Source organism: Poecilia mexicana, unplaced genomic scaffold (genome assembly GCF_051168715.1).
Source record: "Poecilia mexicana isolate PSO_F unplaced genomic scaffold, ASM5116871v1 scaffold_11, whole genome shotgun sequence".
NCBI lineage: Eukaryota > Metazoa > Chordata > Actinopteri > Cyprinodontiformes > Poeciliidae > Poecilia > Poecilia mexicana.
The window spans coordinates 19,156,958-19,177,501 of NW_028263380.1; the positions used below are offsets into that span (position 1 = coordinate 19,156,958).

Below are 20,544 nucleotides of genomic sequence, written 5' to 3' on the forward strand. Positions count from 1 at the left end.
ACATCCTCCTCCAGATCCCCCCTCTCTGTCTCTTCTAATGCTTTCATATCCTTTTATAACAAAATCAAGATTTGGTTTAAGCCATGTTTCTTGAATACATATAATATCTAAATCATCTTTATACTCTCTAATAAATCCTTTAAATTCCTGTCCATTTGCAATAAGGCTTCTAGCGTTCCACTGTAAGATGATCAGTTTTTATCTTCCTGTCCTCCGACCTATCCTTCTGCCCCTAACCTCGTATTTATGTGTTCCCAAGATATGTCCTTAATACCAAAAAACCTCTCTGCCCCTTTCACAATTATTTTGATTTTTTCTGTTTTGTGCTTAACTTGATCTGTACAATTAATTACATATGCAATGAACAATAGAATTTTTTCAACTGTTAACCCAGTTTCAGTTCCACTCGGTCTCTGTTCTGTTGTTGGGTTTGGTTGAACTTTCCTTATAACTTCCTTAGGTTTCACTCTTTTAACAGCTTCAGCATAACTTATATTATTAGTAGCTTTGACTTGTTCGATTTCCATTGCTTTCCTTCTGACTTCACATCCTCCATAAGTCACCCTATGTTGCCCTCCACAATTACAACACTTATCCTTCCCATTTTTACATTCATCATAATTATGCTCTCCTCCACACTTTGGACATCTTTGTTTTCCCCTACATGCAGCTGCAATGTGTCCATATCTCTGACATTTATAACACCTGAGAGGAGGAGGTATATATGGCCTTACAGGGAAGCACATACACCCGACTCTTACCCTTTCAGGAAGAACTTGTGTTTGAAACTCCAACATTACTGAGAGACTTTCCACTCTTTCACCTTCCACTGTTCTCATCAATCTTTTGATTTTACTTACTTCACCTCCATTAATACTGTGTCTGAGTTTTTCTAGATCTTCACCAACTGGGATACCTGTGATCACTCCTCTTACCACTTTATCCTCTCCCAAAATCTTTATCTCAGTAATCAGTTTTTTACAAATACTGTGGGCGTTCATCACCTTGTTTTTCTGTTCTTCATTCCTCACTGTGATCAACAGATTCCCATCTCTAAGAGTCTTAGCAAGTGTCAGATCTCCAAACTTCTTTTTTAATTCTCTTGACAGAGCTAGCGGACTAAGTTGTATCCCTTCATCCTCCTTCCTAAACTTTATGATCAACTTAGTTTCCTGCCCAACAATCCTCTTGCAACCTGCATTATTTTCATCTGAACTATTTTCTTCTAGACTCCGTTTGCTACTACTTTGTGTCTCCACCAACCTTTCTTCCTTTCTACTTCGTTCTCTTCCTGATCCTCTACTACCACGTACTGGAGTCCAGTCACCAAAATCCATTTCATCGTCTCCCTCATCCTCAACTTGAGTCGCCATAGCAGTCCAGTCACAAACCAGTTTATGCCAACCGCCAAGATCAGCTGTTTCTGTATCAATTCTGCTCTGTCAACTCCGCGATCCAGCCATCAAAAATCAGCTCGCCTCCCGCGTCTGGAATCCTGCGTGCCTCTATTCCAGAACAGCTGATTCAAATTATTGGATGACCATCAATTACTGCAGAAGCCTGTTAATCACCCAGAGCTTCCATATGGCAGAAGGGAAATACCTAAAACATGCAGGACAGGGGGGGCGGAGAGGACCAGGGTTGACAAACACTGGTTTAGAATATATTGATAGTCAAATTTGTACTTAAAGAGCAAATGTTGCACTAAAGTAATGCTGTGATGAGATATATTCCAATAAAGAAACAATGTTCACATATGATCATGTCTATTTAGAAAAAGCACTTTTAGCTCATCTTAGTATAAGAACACCATCCCACCAGTCACAATTGTGACCCATCATAAAACACACCTTCATATATTTTTCCACAATTTTTAAAATCATTTCCCCTTGATTAATTCAAAGAGGATATCTGATTTTAATATTTTCATGTCTGGGGAAAATTTGGGATTACATTTGACTTCAAAACACCTTCTACAAGTGATTTAGGTTAATTTGATGTAAACCAAGTAAAGCACGATGTTCCTTAAAAAGTCTGGGCCAGAGAGCCAATCAAAGCTCCAGTTTCAGTTTACTCTGACTGTCGCTCTGTTCAAAAGGCTTGTGCAGGATCCAACCTGTATTCATAACTTTGCTTCAGCTTGAGTGTGAACACTGCTCCCTCTGACTGATCATGGACAGCGACAAGATGAGCTCAAACAAGGCCTACGACTATGGTGAGTCAGGATTACTATGTTTTGAGTCTATTCAGATTTAGAAAATATCCAGCAACAAAACTACATATGGACTAAACCTGCTACTTCTTTTCTTCAGTCATACCTCAGAATTTCCTACAATCCTGAGGAAATCCTGGACTGAGAGTGACTGGCCTTTTAGGCCAGACTGAGAGATTTATTTTAAATTATGAGAGTAAAGTTCTAGAAAAGAAAGTCATAAGAGAATATAGTCATTATATTACAAGACTAAAGTCGTTTTAGGAGAATAAGGCAGTCTAGTAATCTTATGAGAACTCCTACAGGAAAAACCAGATGTACCACTGCCTTAAGATGAGGAATGTTAAAAATCTTGTGACGTTGTATAGCCTACTTTGCTATTGGTTTTACAGATAGGAAAATACTTTATCTTTTAACACATCAGCACCACATTCTTATCAGTAGGAGATTGAAATGATTGTGCAACCACTGTATACATTTCAGAGAAAGGACCACAGACCTGCTGAACTGCTCATGTCAGGTCTTGGTAACTATCAAAACCTTTTGTTCAGAATTTTTCTTCACATAATTTGACTTTCTTCCGGTAATGGTGTGTCTTTAGTCTGCTAAGATTTTGACTGTATTCTGATAATATTATGACTTTATTGTCATGATATCATGGCAGAAATATAACCTATAAATGGCTCAATAAATAAATCAATACAGTTAAAATGCACCAGTTAATTTAAAAAAAAAGGAGAACTTTGATTCATGTTTTACCACTTAATTGACCTTCATATTTATTTTTTCATTGTAAACAAAAGACGCGGAACCCCTTGCCCCCTCGTCAACAGTTTGTGGCAGCGCAGGCGATAGACGTGTGATTCGTTAGGTGCCCAGTAATTGGCACCGCCCCCCGGCCCAATGCTGACTAGTTCCGCTAGTGTACCACAGGAACGATGTTTTTGCCATCTATTCCGATTCCGATCACCAATGAGGGCCGATCTCTGCCAATCACCGATCATTGCTGATCATAGCCTGGATTGGCTGTAAATTTTTTTGCTTTAGGTATAAATGGTACTCCGTTATCTGGCAAAATGGAAAAAATTATCTTGCAATAAATTCACCTAATTTAGACATAAAACATGTAAAATACTTGCAGGCACAATGCATCAGCTGCTCCATGAAAAGGACAACTGAAAAACCTGCAATCAGTGAAATAATATTTAACAGTAAGGTTTTTAGTATTCTAAATTATACGTGAGTCAAATAAATCTCACAACACTGCCTATATCAAATAATGTTAAGTAAAAAAGCAGTCATTCAAAGTCAAATGCAGGTTGCATCAAAATAAACAATCCAGATTTTCTAAATCAAAACTTCCTGAGATCATTGTTTTGTGCTGATTCTGATCCTTCTGATTGAGCCGAGTAATTCTACAGAATGCCAGGAGAAGGTAGAGGAGATCGATTTTATCTGTCTTATGTTTGGACAGCGAACGTTTCAATACATATGCAAAATATTTTGCCTGTTTGTTTAAGTTACGTGCTGCAGCTTTAAGCAGATGTTCAGTAGCACGTATTTCACTACTTACTACTGGTAGTGAAATATTACTACCAGTAGTGCGTAGCTGCAGGAGCAGAACCAGCGTCTTATACCGCTAGCTCTTTGACTTAGTTTGTTTTTGGGTTGTTTAGCTTTCTGGCCGTCAGACTGGCCGTGAGTGTTCGTAGTTGTGCACTGCTTTATCTGCTATCTGTTAATTTTTTTCCTGCATTAAGCCTCGACGATGCCAAACTCCGTCAAGTGTTTGTTTTTTAAATGTCATATTAGATTCATTGTGTTGATGCATTTTGATGTTCTTCACAATTGACATAATTTTCCGCCACAACACGCAAACTTCTCCATTCACTCTCAGAGAGTTAAAGTTTTTCACCACGTCGCTTAGGATTTGTTGCCACGCGCTTGCCTAATGTGGAGGAAAGAGGAGATCAGTTGCATGTGCAGGCTGTGAAGTAAGATAAATGTAATCGGTTTTAGTGATCGGCCACACAACACAGTGATCGGCGATCATGATCATACACTCTTTCATGGAAATCAGCCAATTGCAACCAGTGGAAAAAATCCTGAGGGCAAGAATAATAAAACTAACCTGTGCGCATATACACAGAATCTGAACTATGGCATCTGTGAAAGCACATTATTAATGAGTGAAGTCAACATTCTACTTCCCCTTTTCTTAGTTCATGCCTATTATCATGAAACATTGGGCAGTCATTTTATATCATAACATTAATTAGTGGTATGACAACCACATTCCATACTCTTTGGACCTGTAATAAGAACATAACTCATAACCATGGTGTTAAATGCCTAAAATAAAACAATAAACATAATAATTCTAAACAGTATGAAAACAATAGGCCAATACAAAAGTATGCGGACAATGGTGTCAGGTCTGTGAAGGGAGTAATACGCCCTCTGCAGCATGTATATAATTGCATCATCCACTTCTAAGTGGGGCTGGTATGCAAACTGGAGAGGGTCTTGGGCTGCATCCATCTGTGACCTCAGATGTACCAGAAGCAGCCTCTCCATAATCTTTATAATGTGAGAGGTCAGAGCAATGATCTGTAGTTGTTCAGTGTTTTTGGAAGTATCTTCTTTGGTACTGGAACCAAACACTATGTTTTCCATAGTTCTGGTACTCTATGAAGCTTTAGGCTAAAGTTAAAGAGGTACTGTAGGACTCAACTTAACTGACCTGAACATGTCTTTAAGATCTTTGGGGCTGATATTGTCTGGACTAGGGGATTTCCCAAGGTGAAGTTTCTCCAGCTCTCTTTTCACCTGGTCAGCAGTAATTATAAAAGTACAAGCAGACAATGTGTGGGAGTCAAACCGGTAATAAGAATGATGAGAATGAACTTTAAAAAATTGGTCTTAACATTATTAGCATGTAACCACGTTGTAGAGCTTTATCAGCAAATGTAGCCAATCACAGACACCTAGTCCATGTGTTTAGGATTTGGTTTGCTGACACTAACTGGGCGTGTTCTGTAGAGACTGTGTTATGGTCTGGCTCTTGAACCATAACAAATTAAAGGGAAGCAATGCATGGGATAACTTAAAATGGGATTTATTTAACAAAAATAATAACTGGTTTGGGAGGAAAGGGAGAACGGGGAGAGAGTTGCAGGGAGACAGAGTGACGTGTGTCAGAGGGACAAAAAGAATGGGCTTCTTAAACTGGATTTTTGGAAGATACTTCCAGAAACCCAAAACCCAACTTAGTGTCATCTGGCCAGTGTCTGGAGACACTGGCCAGCTGCCTCCACTTCCAATCAGCACCAATCAAGAAGTCTAAAACAGAGACCTTAAAGACCCAAAGGAAAGGCCTTGGTCCGCAACACCCCTCCTCTTCAAGACGGGGTCCCCACTGGAACCCTGGGCAAACTGTGTGAACATCTGGGAAAAATCCCCCCCCAAAAAAACAGAATTAAATGCACTCGCAACATCTCAGACCAGCGGAGATAGAGCAAAAACAACAAAACTTAGATCCCTTCCGATCCCATCCGCAAGTCAACAACTGGTACCTGGAAGTGACTGTTAGACAAGTATGGAGAGAGAAAGGGGAAAAAACCCCAAAAGTTACTGACTGTGCTCTTGACAAAGCATCTGTGATGACATTATCCTTCCCCTTGATATAATAAATATCAAAGGAATAAGACTCCAGAAACAATGACCATCTCACAAGTTTCTGATTTGGGTAGCGAAAAGAATTCAAGAATGTCAGAGGATTGTGATATCCTCTGACATTCTTGAACCCACATAGGCCTCAAAATGTTGCAAAGACCAAATAAGAGCAAGGTTCTCTTTTTTGATGACTAAATAATTCAGCTGATGCCTGTTAAATTTCTTAGGAAAAAAAAAAACTCAGGTATTTCAATTGAAAAGTCATCCAGTTGCGAAAGGACTCCCCCTGTACCAACATGACTGGCATCAACCTGGAGCTTAAAAGGCTTATTCATATCAGGAGCCATCAAGACAGGAAAATTGCAAAGCATCTTCTTCATGTCTTCAAAAGCCCGTTGACGGACAGGACCAAATGTATTTCACATTGCTTTTCAAAAGATCTGTCAGAGGTGCAGCCACAGTTGAAAAGTTTCTGCAGAAGGCTCTATATCAGTGGTCCCCAAAGTCGGTCCTGGAGGACCGGCATCCTGCATGTTTTAGTTCTGTCCCTGGTTTAGCGCACCTGGATCAAATAATGGCTTGTTAGAAGGTCTAAGAACACTGACTTGCTGAAAAGGTTGTTACTGCTACCAGGTAGAGAACTAAAACATTCAGGATGCCGGCCCTCGAGAACCGACTTTGGGGAGCCCTGCTCTATAGTATCCAACTAAACCCAAGAATTTAATGAGTTCCTTCTTAGTTGTTGGTGGTGGATACTTTTCAATCGCTTCTATCTTTGCACTAGCTGGACATACTTTACCATGACCCACTTGATTACCAAGATAAGCAACAGTCGCTTGAGCAAATTCGCATTTGGTTAGATTCACTGTAAGACGTGCATTCACCAGACAGTCAAACAAAGTTGTGAGTTGTTCCAGGTAAGAAGACTAGCCATGAGAAGACAACGTCATCCAAACACGCAGAACAACCTTCTAAACACACAACAACTTTATTCATCAAGCGCTGAAAAGTCGCTGGCGCATTCCTCAAGCCAGAAGGCATAACATTGTATGAATATAAACCACTAGGTGTTATAAAGGCAGAGATTTCTTGTGCCCTTTTAGTTAAAGGGACCTGAAAAATAACATTTCAGTAGGTCTATCTTACTAATGAATTTACCATTACCAATCTGGTCAATGCAGTCATCCATACGAGGTAGAGGATATGAATCAGGCTTGGTTGTTATTAACCGTTCTGAAATCTGAACAAAATCTATAGGTTTTGTCTGATTTTGGAACTAGCAAGGAAGGCGAAGACCAGCTGGAACATGATGCTTGAGCGATGCCATTTTTAAACATGTAGTCAACCTCAACATCCAGATGTTTGTTATTCTGGGTTAACCCTGTAAAACTGCTGTTTTATGGGTTGTGCATCACCCACCTCAATATCATGTTTGATCAGGTGTGTGCAGGATGGACATCTGCACATAAATCAGAGTGAGATTTTGAATCAACTCAAAACATTGAGACTCTGGCAACTCAGCACTGTCCAGTTTTCAGTACTTCAGAATTCTTAAGTTAACCAGTTAGCATGGCTGAATCTGAAACAGGCAACCCATCGCCATTCCATTCACCTCCAGCAGATGTCATTGTTTCACCAATGCACACAGGGTGAATTTTATCCACCAAAACAGTCTCAGCATGAACATGATAAGGTTTAAACAGGTTTACATGAATGGTTTGCCATTTCTTCCGCCTTTCTGGAGTCGCAATGAGATAGTTTTGGTCAGATAGCTGTTTTCAAAACTGTGTGTGGGCCAGAAAACTTGGCCTGAGGTGAAGTCACAACGGGAAGTAAGGCCAGTACTTGGTCACCTGAAAGAAAAACACGATGTTCAGCTTTCTTATACAAATGTTTCATTTTCTCCTATGCAGATGATAGTTTTTCTTTTGCCAACTGAATAGCAGTAAAGAGTCTCTGCTTAAATCCATTAATATAATGCAACAGGTTTTGTGGTGGTTCAGCATCCTTCCACTCATCTCGCAAAACTGTTGCTATTTGGCCACACAATAACCAAATACTAATTAGGGCTAAAGCCCATACTCTCTTGTGTTACTTGTCTTGCTGCAAGTAATAACCAAGGTAGACCATCCTCCCAATCAGCATTCATCTGAACACAATAAGCACAGGTAAAGATTTTAATGTTTGATGAAATTGTTCCAGTGCTCCTTGACTCTGCGTATAGTATGCTGTAGATTGGTTGTGCTTAATGTGCAGCTGCTGCAAAACCTGTGCAAACAAATGAGAAATTAGATCCTTGGTCACTCTGAATGACCTTAGGTATTCTGAAAATACCAATAAACTGCACAAGAGCCCACACCACAGACTTTGCAGAAAGTGTGTGCAATGGATATGCTGCTGGATACCTGCAGCATATCCAGGTACTTTGACACATAACAATCAAAAAATACTTTGCCCCTGAACATGAAGAGGGAAGAAGACCCACTCAATCAATTATTAAGTGCTCAAACTATTACCAATAATTGGAATAGGATGCAATGGTGCCCGGTTTATGATTTGATGGTTTACCAGTCAGTTGACAGGTGTGACAGGTTTTAATATAAGCAGCAACATCTTTTTTCAGCCGCTGCCAAAAGAAATTTCTCAAAATGTGGTCGTAGGTTTTCCCAACTCTCATGTGTCTGGACTCATCATGGGATACCTGCAAAACCAACTCACGCCATTTCAAAGGCACCACATCCTGATAAACTGACTCCCCAACAGCATTGTCATCACATGGCATCCACTTCCTCAACAATACCTTGTTTTCAACAAAGTATCCATGAGCACAGCTTTGCATCTCCTCAGCAGGTAATGCAGACTGAAATAAATGCTGTATGGTGGGGTCAGATCTTTGCTCCTGTCCCAGATCATTCTGTGAAATAGACAAAGGAATATTAGACAAACAAGAAGAGGAAATGTGTTTATCTTTTCTGAAGTCTTCATCCTGATGTACATCACTGGATGCTTTCATTGCCTGTGTCACAGCACATGCTTGAAAAACTTCAGGGTGTGACTTTTCATTTTCATCAGGACCACTGCTGATCAAAGGTACTGAAACAACAACTAGAGACTCTGGTTGATCAGGCCAGATTTTCCCTCCAGCTATATTGTTCCCCAGTACAACTGTGACACCAACCTCAGGCAGCGCAGGTCTAACACTCATCCTTACTTCAAAGCACAGTCTTTCTTCCAACGACCTTTTCTGCAACAATAATTACAAATTTTGTCCAAATCACAGTTGCTGTGGTTTTAATACAATTTGAGCTTCCTGTCGAACTCACCTAGTTCTCCTTCTTTTATTTCCTTGGAAAAATTCAGTTTTGTCACGTGATTGCGACTAGTCGACTGGCCCAGAAAAAAGTTATTGCTGAGAAAAGAATCGACTAATCGACTAATTGGTGCAACCCCTAGCACCCATCAGCCGTGACTGATTAGTTTTTCAAGAACAATCTAAAACACAACTTAATCAGCTAATGAATAGCTTTTTTTCTCATTTCATATTGTTTCTGAATTGTTCTTTACCATAGCAGGGCTGCAACAGGTCGATCACTGAAGGGTTTGAGTCAATCTCAGCATTAGGTGACAAACTGAACACGTCAGGACGATGAGACCAGCAAGTCCTCCTCTGACTCCTTATCAAAATGTTCATAACTTTATTAAAGAACAACATATACACTGCAGTGATTATTGTTTCTACAAGGTGTTGCGCAATTCTGTGTGTTTCGGTTCCATTACCAAAATAACGAGCAGAGCAGAAGTTTAAAATTAACTAATCAACCACCGCTGTGTTCAGGGAGGCTTATTAATGATCGCAAAATAAATATCAAGCCTGAAAACCTAATATTGTAACGGACTAAATATTTTTTAATGTAATCTCTGGTCGGCTTGAGGAGCGCAGGCGGTTGCCACAGCAACGGCCGGGTGTGCTTAAGAGAGACGGAGAATAAAAAGGTGCAAGTGCTTTAGAGTTGATCACCTGTTCGGGTTGTTTTACATTTGTCTTGGCGCATCACAGCCGCTGTAGTTTCTGAACGTTCAATAAACGACAAACTTGGGCTAATTACCTCGTTCTTTGTGAGAATACATCATTCATAACAAACATGGTAAATATGTTTCATTAAGTATTTAACAAACAAATGGCTTCTACATGTGAAATTAAATTGTCTAATATTTAAAAAAAAGTGTGTTGCTTTCTGGCATCTCGCTTTGAGCTCAGACTCTGAGAGGCTTTTCCTTTATCAAACAACTTTTTTTGCCTCTTATTTAGTGGAAATATTGATGTTGATGAGATTTTCTCCAAAATGATAACCTTTATAGCTCCACTGTTGAAAATGAGGATTTAACATTCACAAATGACATTGAAATATAATCCAGTCCAACATCTGGTTTGAGGTGATTCCTCTGGAACCTGTTGGAGGAAAAACATCCCAACTTCAGAAGATGAGCTTTAACCTAACAGAGCTCTGTGGTTCCTCCTATCAGTATGAGAGTCAGGCTGTGGAGGCGTCATGTTAGGAAGAGAAGTGGAAGCTGCAGGATCTTCAGAACAGGTCATGACACTAGGCTACTGATTACCCCTCTGTCTGGACACAGGATCAATAGAACCAGTTTAAAAGATAAAATTAATGGTTATATGCCAGACATGGAAAACTGGGATCCACTCCATGCCACGATGTTCAGGATTTAGGTCTCATGGCATCTCAAAATGTCAACATTGCAGCCTGTGGGCTGAAGGAAATACAGCTTTATTTTGTAGCAATTCAAGAGCTACCAGCTTTTATCGCTTTGCAAAAAAATTAATCAGCACAGAAACTCCAAAGCACACAAAGAAGCCATTTTATACATGCACACACACACACACATTCAGGTGGATGCGAAAACATAAATCGGCGGCCACCCCTTTCCCCCCCCAAGGGAAGGAGGAAGGTATGTCAGGGTGAAGTAATATAGAAGTACTGTGCATTTTTCTCCATTCCTAAAATCCTGTAACTGTTTAATGCCTGTAATATCTCCTACTTTCATTACTTTCTTTATCTTGTTCAGGTTTTCTCTAACACGAATCCACAAAATTACTCCTCTTTCTTCCCCAACAGTTAATACTACTTTCTTTCTTTCTTTTACCAATTTGACAAACTGATAGGACTTACTCCAACCATAACTTGTCCTGCCTTAAATTTTAGTATAACATTGAAATATTGCATCATTATTTTCTTTCTTATTTCAGTTCTGTCTTCACCTTCAAGAGCTGTTTTATCAGCTGCCATTCCCCCTTTTTTAAAAGGTTTTATTGGCTCTACTGGCCTTTATTTGATAGTGAATTTACAGGAAAATGGGTAATGAGACATGCAGCAAAGGTTACCAGGCCAGGAATTGAACCCTAACCCTCCATATATGGGTTGTGCTTAACCCCTGCACCACCACAGCACCCCATACACCATTCTCTTTTCAAACCTTCATTTCCCTCTTCCTTTCTTATTCTCTACCACAGACCATCCTGAGTAGTGCATTAGTGATGTTTTCATCTTCTAAAAACGTACCTTTACTAGTAGCCATCTTGATACATTCACACTCCTGATTATGCCAAAAACCACTTTCAAATTCAATGTATTATTCCCCAAATATTGTTTCTGTGTTCCTCTTTTCAAACAACCTGCATCTTCACAATCACACTATAAAATCTTGGAAAAGGATTGTCCCTCAGTCCGTATATTTATGTATCTGCTTATGTTTTTCATTTGATTTTCAACAGAGCAGCTGAAGGAAGTCCAATCTGTCAGATCATAGGCCACTTTTCTTCCCAGTCTGTTCTTGTACCTGGATCAAATAAATTTGTTACCAGACCTCTGTAGAGTTGACTGAGAGCTGATTAGGGAATTTAGCCATTTGATTCAGGTGTGAAAAAGCATGAAAGGTGCAGGATTGCAGCTTTTCAGGGTTTGACTTAGATACCACTGCACTATGTCATCATCTATACTATAGCCTACCTCTACAAATATGTCTCTTGCAAATAATGAATATGTTGTGTTGTAGTATTTTACACTAAGATATGGCAATATGTATGACAGAAATGTTATTGGACTGACAAGCAGAAGCTGAATCAGGATAATTATCTTAATTCAAACTCAAACCTTTTTCTTCACAGGATCAAACATTACAAACAACAATATGTTGAGGATCGTGATGGTGGGGAAGACTGGGATTGGGAAGTGCGCTTCTGGAAACACCATTATGGGTCAAGAGTGCTTTGAATCCAAATGCAGCCCCAAATCCATGACTGCAAACTGCTCCAAAGTCTCCAGTAATGTGGATGGACAGCAGGTTGCTGTCATTGATACTCCAGGTCTGTTTGACACCAGGTTTGGAGACAGATACAGAATGGTTCTGTTTACCTGTGGAGACGACCTTGAAGGCACCATCGAGGATTATTTGTCCGACAGCCCAGAGCTGCAGGATCTGGTGTCCAGATGTAACAGCCAGTATCATGTCTTCAACAATAAGATGAAAGATAAGAAACCTCAGGTCACTGAGCTGCTGAGGAAGATCAGAACCATTGTTGACAGGAATGGAGGAAGTCACTACACCAATGAGATGTTCCAAGAGGCTGAGAGGAAAATCGAAGAGAAGAAACAACACATCCTGAAGGAGAAAGAAGAGAAAATACGCAAAGAGAGAGAAGAAGTGGAGAGTACTGGAGTACTTTCCAGTATGAGAGGAAAATATGAGAAAGTTATGCAGAAAATTAATGAGCAAATCCAGGCTGAGAGAGAGGAGAAAAAGGAGAGAGTGGAAGAAAAGAGAGGGAGAAGGAGCAGTTTCTCCCTCCTCCTCCAGTTTCGAAACCCTCCTGATTGCTGCATCAAGCTCTAACTAATCCCTGTCAAACAATGCTTTACTAATAAATATCAAGCATACAGAAGAATCTAAAACATGGTGTGGACATTGGACTTACTGAGTAATTTTAATTTGTGTTTAACAGTGGTAAAATAGCAACAGTTGCATGGGTCTAGAAAATTAAAGGTTTTAATAGGTTGCTTTGGCTTAAACTATTTGAAAAAACCCCTTAGGACTTGAATGAGTCACTAAAAATAAACTGGTTCAGAAACAAGTGCAACGAAGAGGGAGAGCACCCGTTAAACTGCTCTGTGAAACTTGGCTGGCTGCAGCTTAAACAGAGTTCAGCTCAATGCTGGACAGGTTAATACTTGACAAACTCAAATTACCTGTTAGACGGAGAGCTGGCAGCTCAGAAGAAGTAGAAGAAGTCTGTGTTTTATTTAAAAATGTTGATGTATTTTATAAATAGTGTTCAGTGGTCATTTAATGTGTTTTTTTCACTATTATTAATGTGGTTTACTGGTTTGGATAACCTGACTTCCTATCAAGCTATAAGAAAGAAAAAAACATGCTAATAAAATGCAGCAGACAGACCTGCAGCCCATAGATAATTATAGACGGGGCTGATGCAAGTGGCTCTTTGACTTACATTGCAAATGATGAAATATTGCCCTGTTTTTTGTTTTTGTTTTTAAGTTTCCACCATGAATAAGCACTGACTACCCTGGCCCTCCAGTCTTCGGGCCCCTCTTACTTAAAGCTCCCTCTAGCTCAGGTTATAGCAGGAAATAAGTTTGGCTATCAGATGATACATTACATCCACATTACAATTTCACCAGGTGGCTCTGAACCCATCCAAGCACTGAACAAATACTTAGAACAGATAAATGTGTGGATGAGCCAAAACTTTCTCCAGGTGGTCAGAAACAAAACTGAAGTTATTATCTTTTGTCATAAAGAGGAGCAATCTAGAATCAATGCACAGCTTCAGTTGGAACCTAGAGATCAGGCTGAAACTGTGGAGTGAAAATAGTCTCAAAATATCTGTGCGTGCGTAACAGGATTTGTGTGTGTGTAAAAAGATTTGTGTGTGTGTAAAAATATCTGTGCGTGTGTAATACTCGATTTGTAAAACTTAAAAATAAAATAAACCTTCTCCTACGCCTATACATGTTGAAAAAGTACACACAAATCACCTGGTATGCACACACAAAACTGCATTTACACACAAATCAGGTTACGAGTGCACAACTATTTTTGAGACTCATTTTACGCTTCCGGGAGCTCCCAGATTTGTGTTGATGGTGCGTTTACATGCTAGTAAAAGGTGGGACATCTGAGTTTTACTCGGAGTCTAGTGTTTTTATCCTCTGACGTTTCTCACTGTGCTTGTGCCGAAGTAGCAAATACGTTAGTTCGCTGGAAAACTGTAGATCTCAGCACTTTCTTATAAGCGTCCCAGTGATCTGTCCTCTGAACTAAGTACAAGCTAAACCTGCAGGCTTTGCTCTCCAATTATAATGAGACATGGAGTAAATAAATGATTTCAGATTATTTTTTTTATGTCTGGTATTTTGATACTCTGCCCTCCTCATATGTTTCTGTTATGGGAGCTAAAGTTTATGTCAGCTATGCTACGTTAGCTGTTGGGAGCTAAGCGTGTATTTTTATTCTCTCACTCTGCAGTTTGATCGTCTGTCTTCAGTCTTAACTTTAACCCAGATTGATCTAGTTTTATGATGCCGAAGTCGACAAGCATCTTCAGGAGATTATGGCAGTTATGGATGTTGGTCATTATCACTGAAACTGTATTTTGTTGCTTCAGCAGTAATGAAGGTAGAGATAGACCTGCAGGAACATCATCTGCTGCTAGACTTTATTCACCAGAACAAAGTGAAAGGTACGTCATTTATGATGACTTTTCAACATACTTAAGGATTTAGTCTAATGTTCACACATAGGCCTGTTAGAATAATCAATTAATCGGATGATAAATTAAAACAAAGTCAATCATTTCCATTGGAATGATTTATCGTTTCTTTTTTTCTCTTTCGACCAAAAACTGGACAATAAAAGTCTTCAGTTTGGTACTTTGATCTCGATTAGACCTTATATTGAAAAGAAATTTTGTTTAAAAAGACTTCAAAATTCATTTGTTTTATTTATTCTGGATATTAAAAATGTGTTCCAGTTCCAGTGTTAAATATTCATTAGAATTTAAAGTCTAATGACCTTTGAGAATGTGTTCTTGCATTATTATTTCGTCATTACCATTATATAACTTAAAAATGGCCTCAAAAGAACTATATTATCATTTGTTGAGAACTTTGGAACAACTTATCATACAGTAAAATGTTTCATGGTGACAGACCTATTCACACATCCTCCAGAATCTTCAGATTAAACTTTGTTTGTGTCTGGACCCCATTTCATCGGCCCTTAACAAATATATACCTCGTCTGCAAACCAGGACAAACCTGCTGTTCCTGTTCATCTTCATTTCAAGTTGATTAATGTAGATGGTAAAATATATTCAGATGGTTTAGATTTTCACAAGCAGTAAATTTATTTCTCATTTGATATTTTTGACACAATTGACAGCTAATAAACACATACTTAGGAAAATAAAGATTTTATGCATTTATAGCACCACTCAAAAATACACAGCAAATCCAGGAGGCCCAGATTAACACTATCAGATTTGATTTCAACACTTTTAAAGTGTCTATATGGGTCCACACCAGAAAGTGTTAATTTAACTCTTTTTGGACAGTTGGTACCTTAACTCTAATAAAGTGTCAAATATCAAATCTGCTGGAGTTAATTATTTAACACAGGGGTCCCCAAACTACGGCCCGCGGGCCGGATCCGGCCCGCCACGTCATTTGGTCCGGCCCCCTGAACAATGCCGGATCCGGCCCGCCTGCTCATACCAGAGAGCATTCAGTGTTTTTTTTTCATATATTGTTTTTTCTGGTTTATATGTGGATTTTTCTTCAACCACCAGGGGGCCTGAGCAGATGTGAAAGTAACTTTCCCTCCATGGAATATATACTAACTAGTCCAGTGGTTCCCAAACTTTTTCTTCTGCGCCCCCCCCACTGGTTTCCAAACATTTTCTGCGGCCCCCCCTATGGATTACAAATGGCTGTCTTGTTGAAAAGACACGTGTGACGGGGGAGGGGAGCATCGACTTTTTTGGGGGCAAAATGAATGTACGTAGCTGAAAATAGACACCAACATCGGTAGCCTACAAGGTACTTGTTAAGCTTAAGGTTCTGTATTGATATTAGCTAGTCATCTTTTAGCTAACATTACCTGTATCCAACAGCTTTACTCAACTCAGTCGGTTAGTTTGGAGGGAAAAACTGAAAAGTTCTTTGCGTTTTGCTGGTTTGCTGCCGTGATTCTAACACGTAGCTCCGCACAGCAGCAGCAGGTCTCCTTCACAGGTGGAAACCCAGCGCGAGCGTCGTAGTGCTCATGTTGCGTTTAAAGACGGCTCGGAAAAACAGGTTACAACATGTTAACAATGGATTAAACAGTTTTAACTGCTGATAAAAGTGACAGATGACACAAATATGGGAAGTGTGGAAGCCTCTACTGTATCAAATTGACATAGGAATAACAGAGAGTTGGCCATTCTAAGGCAAAAACCCAGCGCATACAGTGTTCATGTATTTTTTTTTTTCATCCAGACGGCTTCCCGCGCCCCCCCTGCAATGACACGGCGCCCCCCCTGGGGGGCGCGCCCCACAGTTTGGGAACCTCTGTACTAGTCAGTCCCAGTCACCGTTTCACTCACGGTTTTTACCATTTGCATTCTGGGTAAAAATCTATCTAAAAGCGCGACTGTGTCGTCCCCCCCGTCGACAAGAATTTTCTAAGGTTATTTTCTCCAAAGACTAAGACCGGCCCCCGACCAGAGAAAGGAACAGCTATGTGGCCCTCGCAGGAAAAAGTTTGGGGACCCCTGATTTAACACTTACTAACACTAATTCAGTGTTAAATCTTAATATTAACTCTCACAGAGTACTTCTTTAACTTCTTAAGAGTTATTTGTAATTAATGTTAAATAGGTACTATATTGTTTTGAACTTTTAAAAATTCTTTGGAAAATAAACATTTAATAAAGAGGCAATGATTTTCTCAAATGCATTTATTTCAAAACGTGCACCATAACTACAAAACATATTACAACGTGGAATAATGTGCATGTTTCACGTCACTTTCATTCACATATTACTTATTAAAAGGTCTAACATATCAGCAGTGCAATACAAAATGCAGTATGCTTAATACATTTTTCTTCAATACAATATGCATGAAATTGTTCAAAGTACAAGGTGGAGAAAGTAAAGCCTGTATCAATGCATGCAGTTCATGTAATATTTGATAGAGTACATTTACTTTTAACAGGTAGATTGCCAGATATTACAGTACATAACAGACCAACCTGATATTCAGATCCATCATTTCTTATCCAGTTTATGTTTCTGCTGATAAGAGACAGTTCCTCTCTGCACTCCACCAGAGAGATGTCCAGTCACTGTAAGAGCGGAAATACTATCTAAGGAGTTGTTTGGCGGAAAAATGACACTGGCGCCTCGGCGAAGACTTTGGCTTCGCACTAGGTCAACCTGACCGAATTCTTTCCTTCCATTTGCGTGCAAAGCGCAAATGGAGCCAGAATTTACTGGAAAGGATGTCTGTTTGTGCAAGATAAAATCAACAACTTGAGATAAATTGTCCTAATCAGCAATTCTGAAATGGAGCAGATGTTGAGTTCGTGAGGTCCAAAATATTTTAAAGGTCGTCCAATACACACTCAGTATAAAGCGTGCCAGAATCTTTCTGCAAAACAACAGTAGCACGCCATTGGTTGAAACTTTCCAACACACACTGATGAAGATGAGAAGGTATAAAATAGGTTGATGTTAAGACTTCGAGGAGATTTTATGTGACAAGAAATGACGATGAAGATTTTGTATTGAACTGAAGAAACTGTAAGGAGGAATCCGTGGAAGTGTAATAAATCTCCAGCTCGTCTATGGCCTAGCAGCAAGAACTACGTCTCTGTGCATTATTTCTTTTACTTAGATATTTAAGAGTATAGCCACCTTTCTAATCCTCAATAAAAGTGGTGACCCCGACGTGAAATACACACACACGAACTTTCCCTCCCACCCCTTCTCTCCCTACCCCGTGACCTCCCTTCCTCCCTCCTCACTCTCTTTCCTCTCTCACTTTTTCTCTCTTGCCCTGCCCCTATCCTGCCCCCCTCTCTCTCTCTCTCTTTTACTCTCTCTCTCCACCACACGTCATTCGGTCCCAGATCTGTCGTGATTGAGACCATTCTTTGTTAACACCCATTTGTAGTCCATAATATTTAAGACGGCCCACTTCCTATTACGCAAAGTTGGCCCCCACCTTTGCTCATTTCGGACTGAAGCAGACTGAAGTTTAGTTTTTTCCTTTTTTTCTCTCCTCTGCTTGTAACGGTGAAGAGGTCTAAGCCTAAAGCCTTGAGTTGACTCACATAATACAGACTTTTATCCAAATAATCATTGTTTCTGTGACACTGAACTATGTTAAACATTTTTCAAATGTATATTTTACTGTAAATAGAGTTGAATAACTGTAAAAAAACTTGGTTAACTGTTACACTTATTGAAAACTATTTAACACACTTAATATTTAGCAACTATAAGCAATAAGACTACAAGGAACAAATATTATAAGAATAACTAACTAAAAATCAACTTATTTTTTACTAAATTGGAAAAATTAAAAAGTTGAAGGACAACAAAACTGCAAAAGACAGAATTCTAATCGTGAGACAACTGCTAAATAAGCAAGATGAGCAACATACCTATTGTCATTATTGGTTCAAAAAACCCAGAATATGCTTCTCAAATTCCAAAAATTTCTAAGAAGTGGCAAAAGAGAACGCAAGGACTTCCGTGCCCATGGCCAGAAAATGGGAGCTTTGACTTATCCCTTTGTGAACAAATGGAAACTCGGATTGCAGACTACAAAGCAAAAAACAAAGGAAAGAAAAGACAAGCCAAAAGAGAACTAGAATTAAACATTTTACAGCTATTCAAAGAAGAAGGTGAAAAATACCGGAAAAACTTAAAGCAGCAGCTTGCTGAGCTGAAAAATAATAATGAAAAACCAGACGATGATCAAAAGAACCCTGCTGGGTTGTATCCAGCCCTGACAGGAGTTCTGAATATCACAGGTGATTTTGGATACAGGAATGATGATCAAATTAGGGACATTAAACAAGGTAAAGACAATGAACTGGAAATTCAATTAGATAGACTCTCTACAGGGCACACACCACGATCACCAGTAGCTCAAACACCAGCTCCACCCAGAGGTCCACCACAGACGAGCACAGGTGCTACAGACAGTAGCACAAATAATAAGCACTCAAAAAGCATGGAACTACCGACATCATATGCAAATGCAGATGGCTATAAGCCAGCTGGCAGATATGACACATCATTACCGCCAGTCCAAACCAGAAGTCAAACCTTTGGTGCCGGATGCTCCACAACACGGACAGTTGGAAATATTAAAATTCTTGACTGCTACGCTAGAAATTATAATAGTAAATTTTTTGATGGCTACACTGGTCATCTGAAAAGACGCAGAAGCGGAGACGCTTATTGGTTAAGGTTAGGTCCAGAAGTCTTTAATATAGAACATAAAGCAAACCAAACAGATACAGGACATAGAGGAAGAAATTGATGAAGGCCTTAGGCAATTAGCTGAAAAGGAGCCAGGATGTGATAATGGTGAAGACGGAGCAATGGCTGGTCCAAGTACAAGCACTCCGGTCAAAGAACAAAAAGCCCCAAACCAAAAAGAATACGATTTGAGATCCAGACCTGACATACGCAAACCTGATCGTTATGACCCCTCAAAACAATTACCAATCATATTAAAAGGAGATATTGCTCAATATTTGCCATTTGCCTCGATGGATCTGGTAGGGTTAGTCTCGCGGTTGCCAGACATTCATAATGGTGCAGGAAGATGGATAAGAGCACTTGAAGAAGAGACAGTTGGCAAAATCTTGGCACTTGGAGACATCAAAGCCATTCTAGCAAAAGTTGTTGGAATTCCCACCATGCAGAACATTTTGAAGGATCATCCCTGGATGCTACAAGAAAGAGCAGACGGGATTGAACTAAATGCATGCCGGACAATGATCTGGGCAGCCTTGAGGGCAGAATTTCCAAACAAAGTGGACCCTAAGAACATGAAAGCGGAACCAATTGGTGACTCGGAGAATCCAGCATCCTACGTTGCCAGGCAGTTGAGAAGGTGGAACGAGATAATGGAGTTTGATGTTGATGAGTACCCAATGATTGCAGGTGTGTTTCGAAAATCATTGGTGGATGTAATGCCAGAGCCAGTGCGCACCAAACTTGAAGAGGTGGTGGCTCTGATGTCTATGCCACACAAAGAATTTCGTGATCATGTGGTACACGCAATAGAAAAATACCGAAAAGATTAACAAAAACGCACTGACCAAGACAAAAACATTCAAAGGAAATTGGCTCAATTACAGCTTGGAGAACTTCAAGAAAAAAACAAGACTAAGACCCAAGCTGCAGTGGTAAGGGGGGACCAGCATCCTGCCCCAAATGTAGCCAACCTTCCTAACTCTGTGAATTCAGCGCCACAGATGTATACTCCAACTTCGCAAATGACTCAGCCTTCTCAACCAGTGGTGAATATTTATTCACAACCATGGAACTCACGTC

General features: G+C 39.7%; 1 protein-coding gene and 1 long non-coding RNA gene across 2 annotated transcripts in view; one reads left to right on the forward strand and one right to left on the reverse strand.

Moving 5' to 3' along the window:
- Positions 1–20,544, reverse strand: part of LOC148156467 (uncharacterized) — a 261,721-nt gene that overhangs the window by 129,221 nt on the left and 111,956 nt on the right. The gene's annotated exons all lie outside the window — the stretch shown is intronic.
- On the forward strand, positions 2,116–12,855 carry LOC148156472 (GTPase IMAP family member 4-like). The gene is made up of 2 exons (XM_088010376.1): positions 2,116–2,215; positions 12,072–12,855. The coding sequence occupies exons 1-2, from the start codon at positions 2,173–2,175 to the stop codon at positions 12,794–12,796; spliced, it is 768 nt and encodes a 255-aa protein (XP_087866502.1). The 5' UTR covers positions 2,116–2,172; the 3' UTR covers positions 12,797–12,855.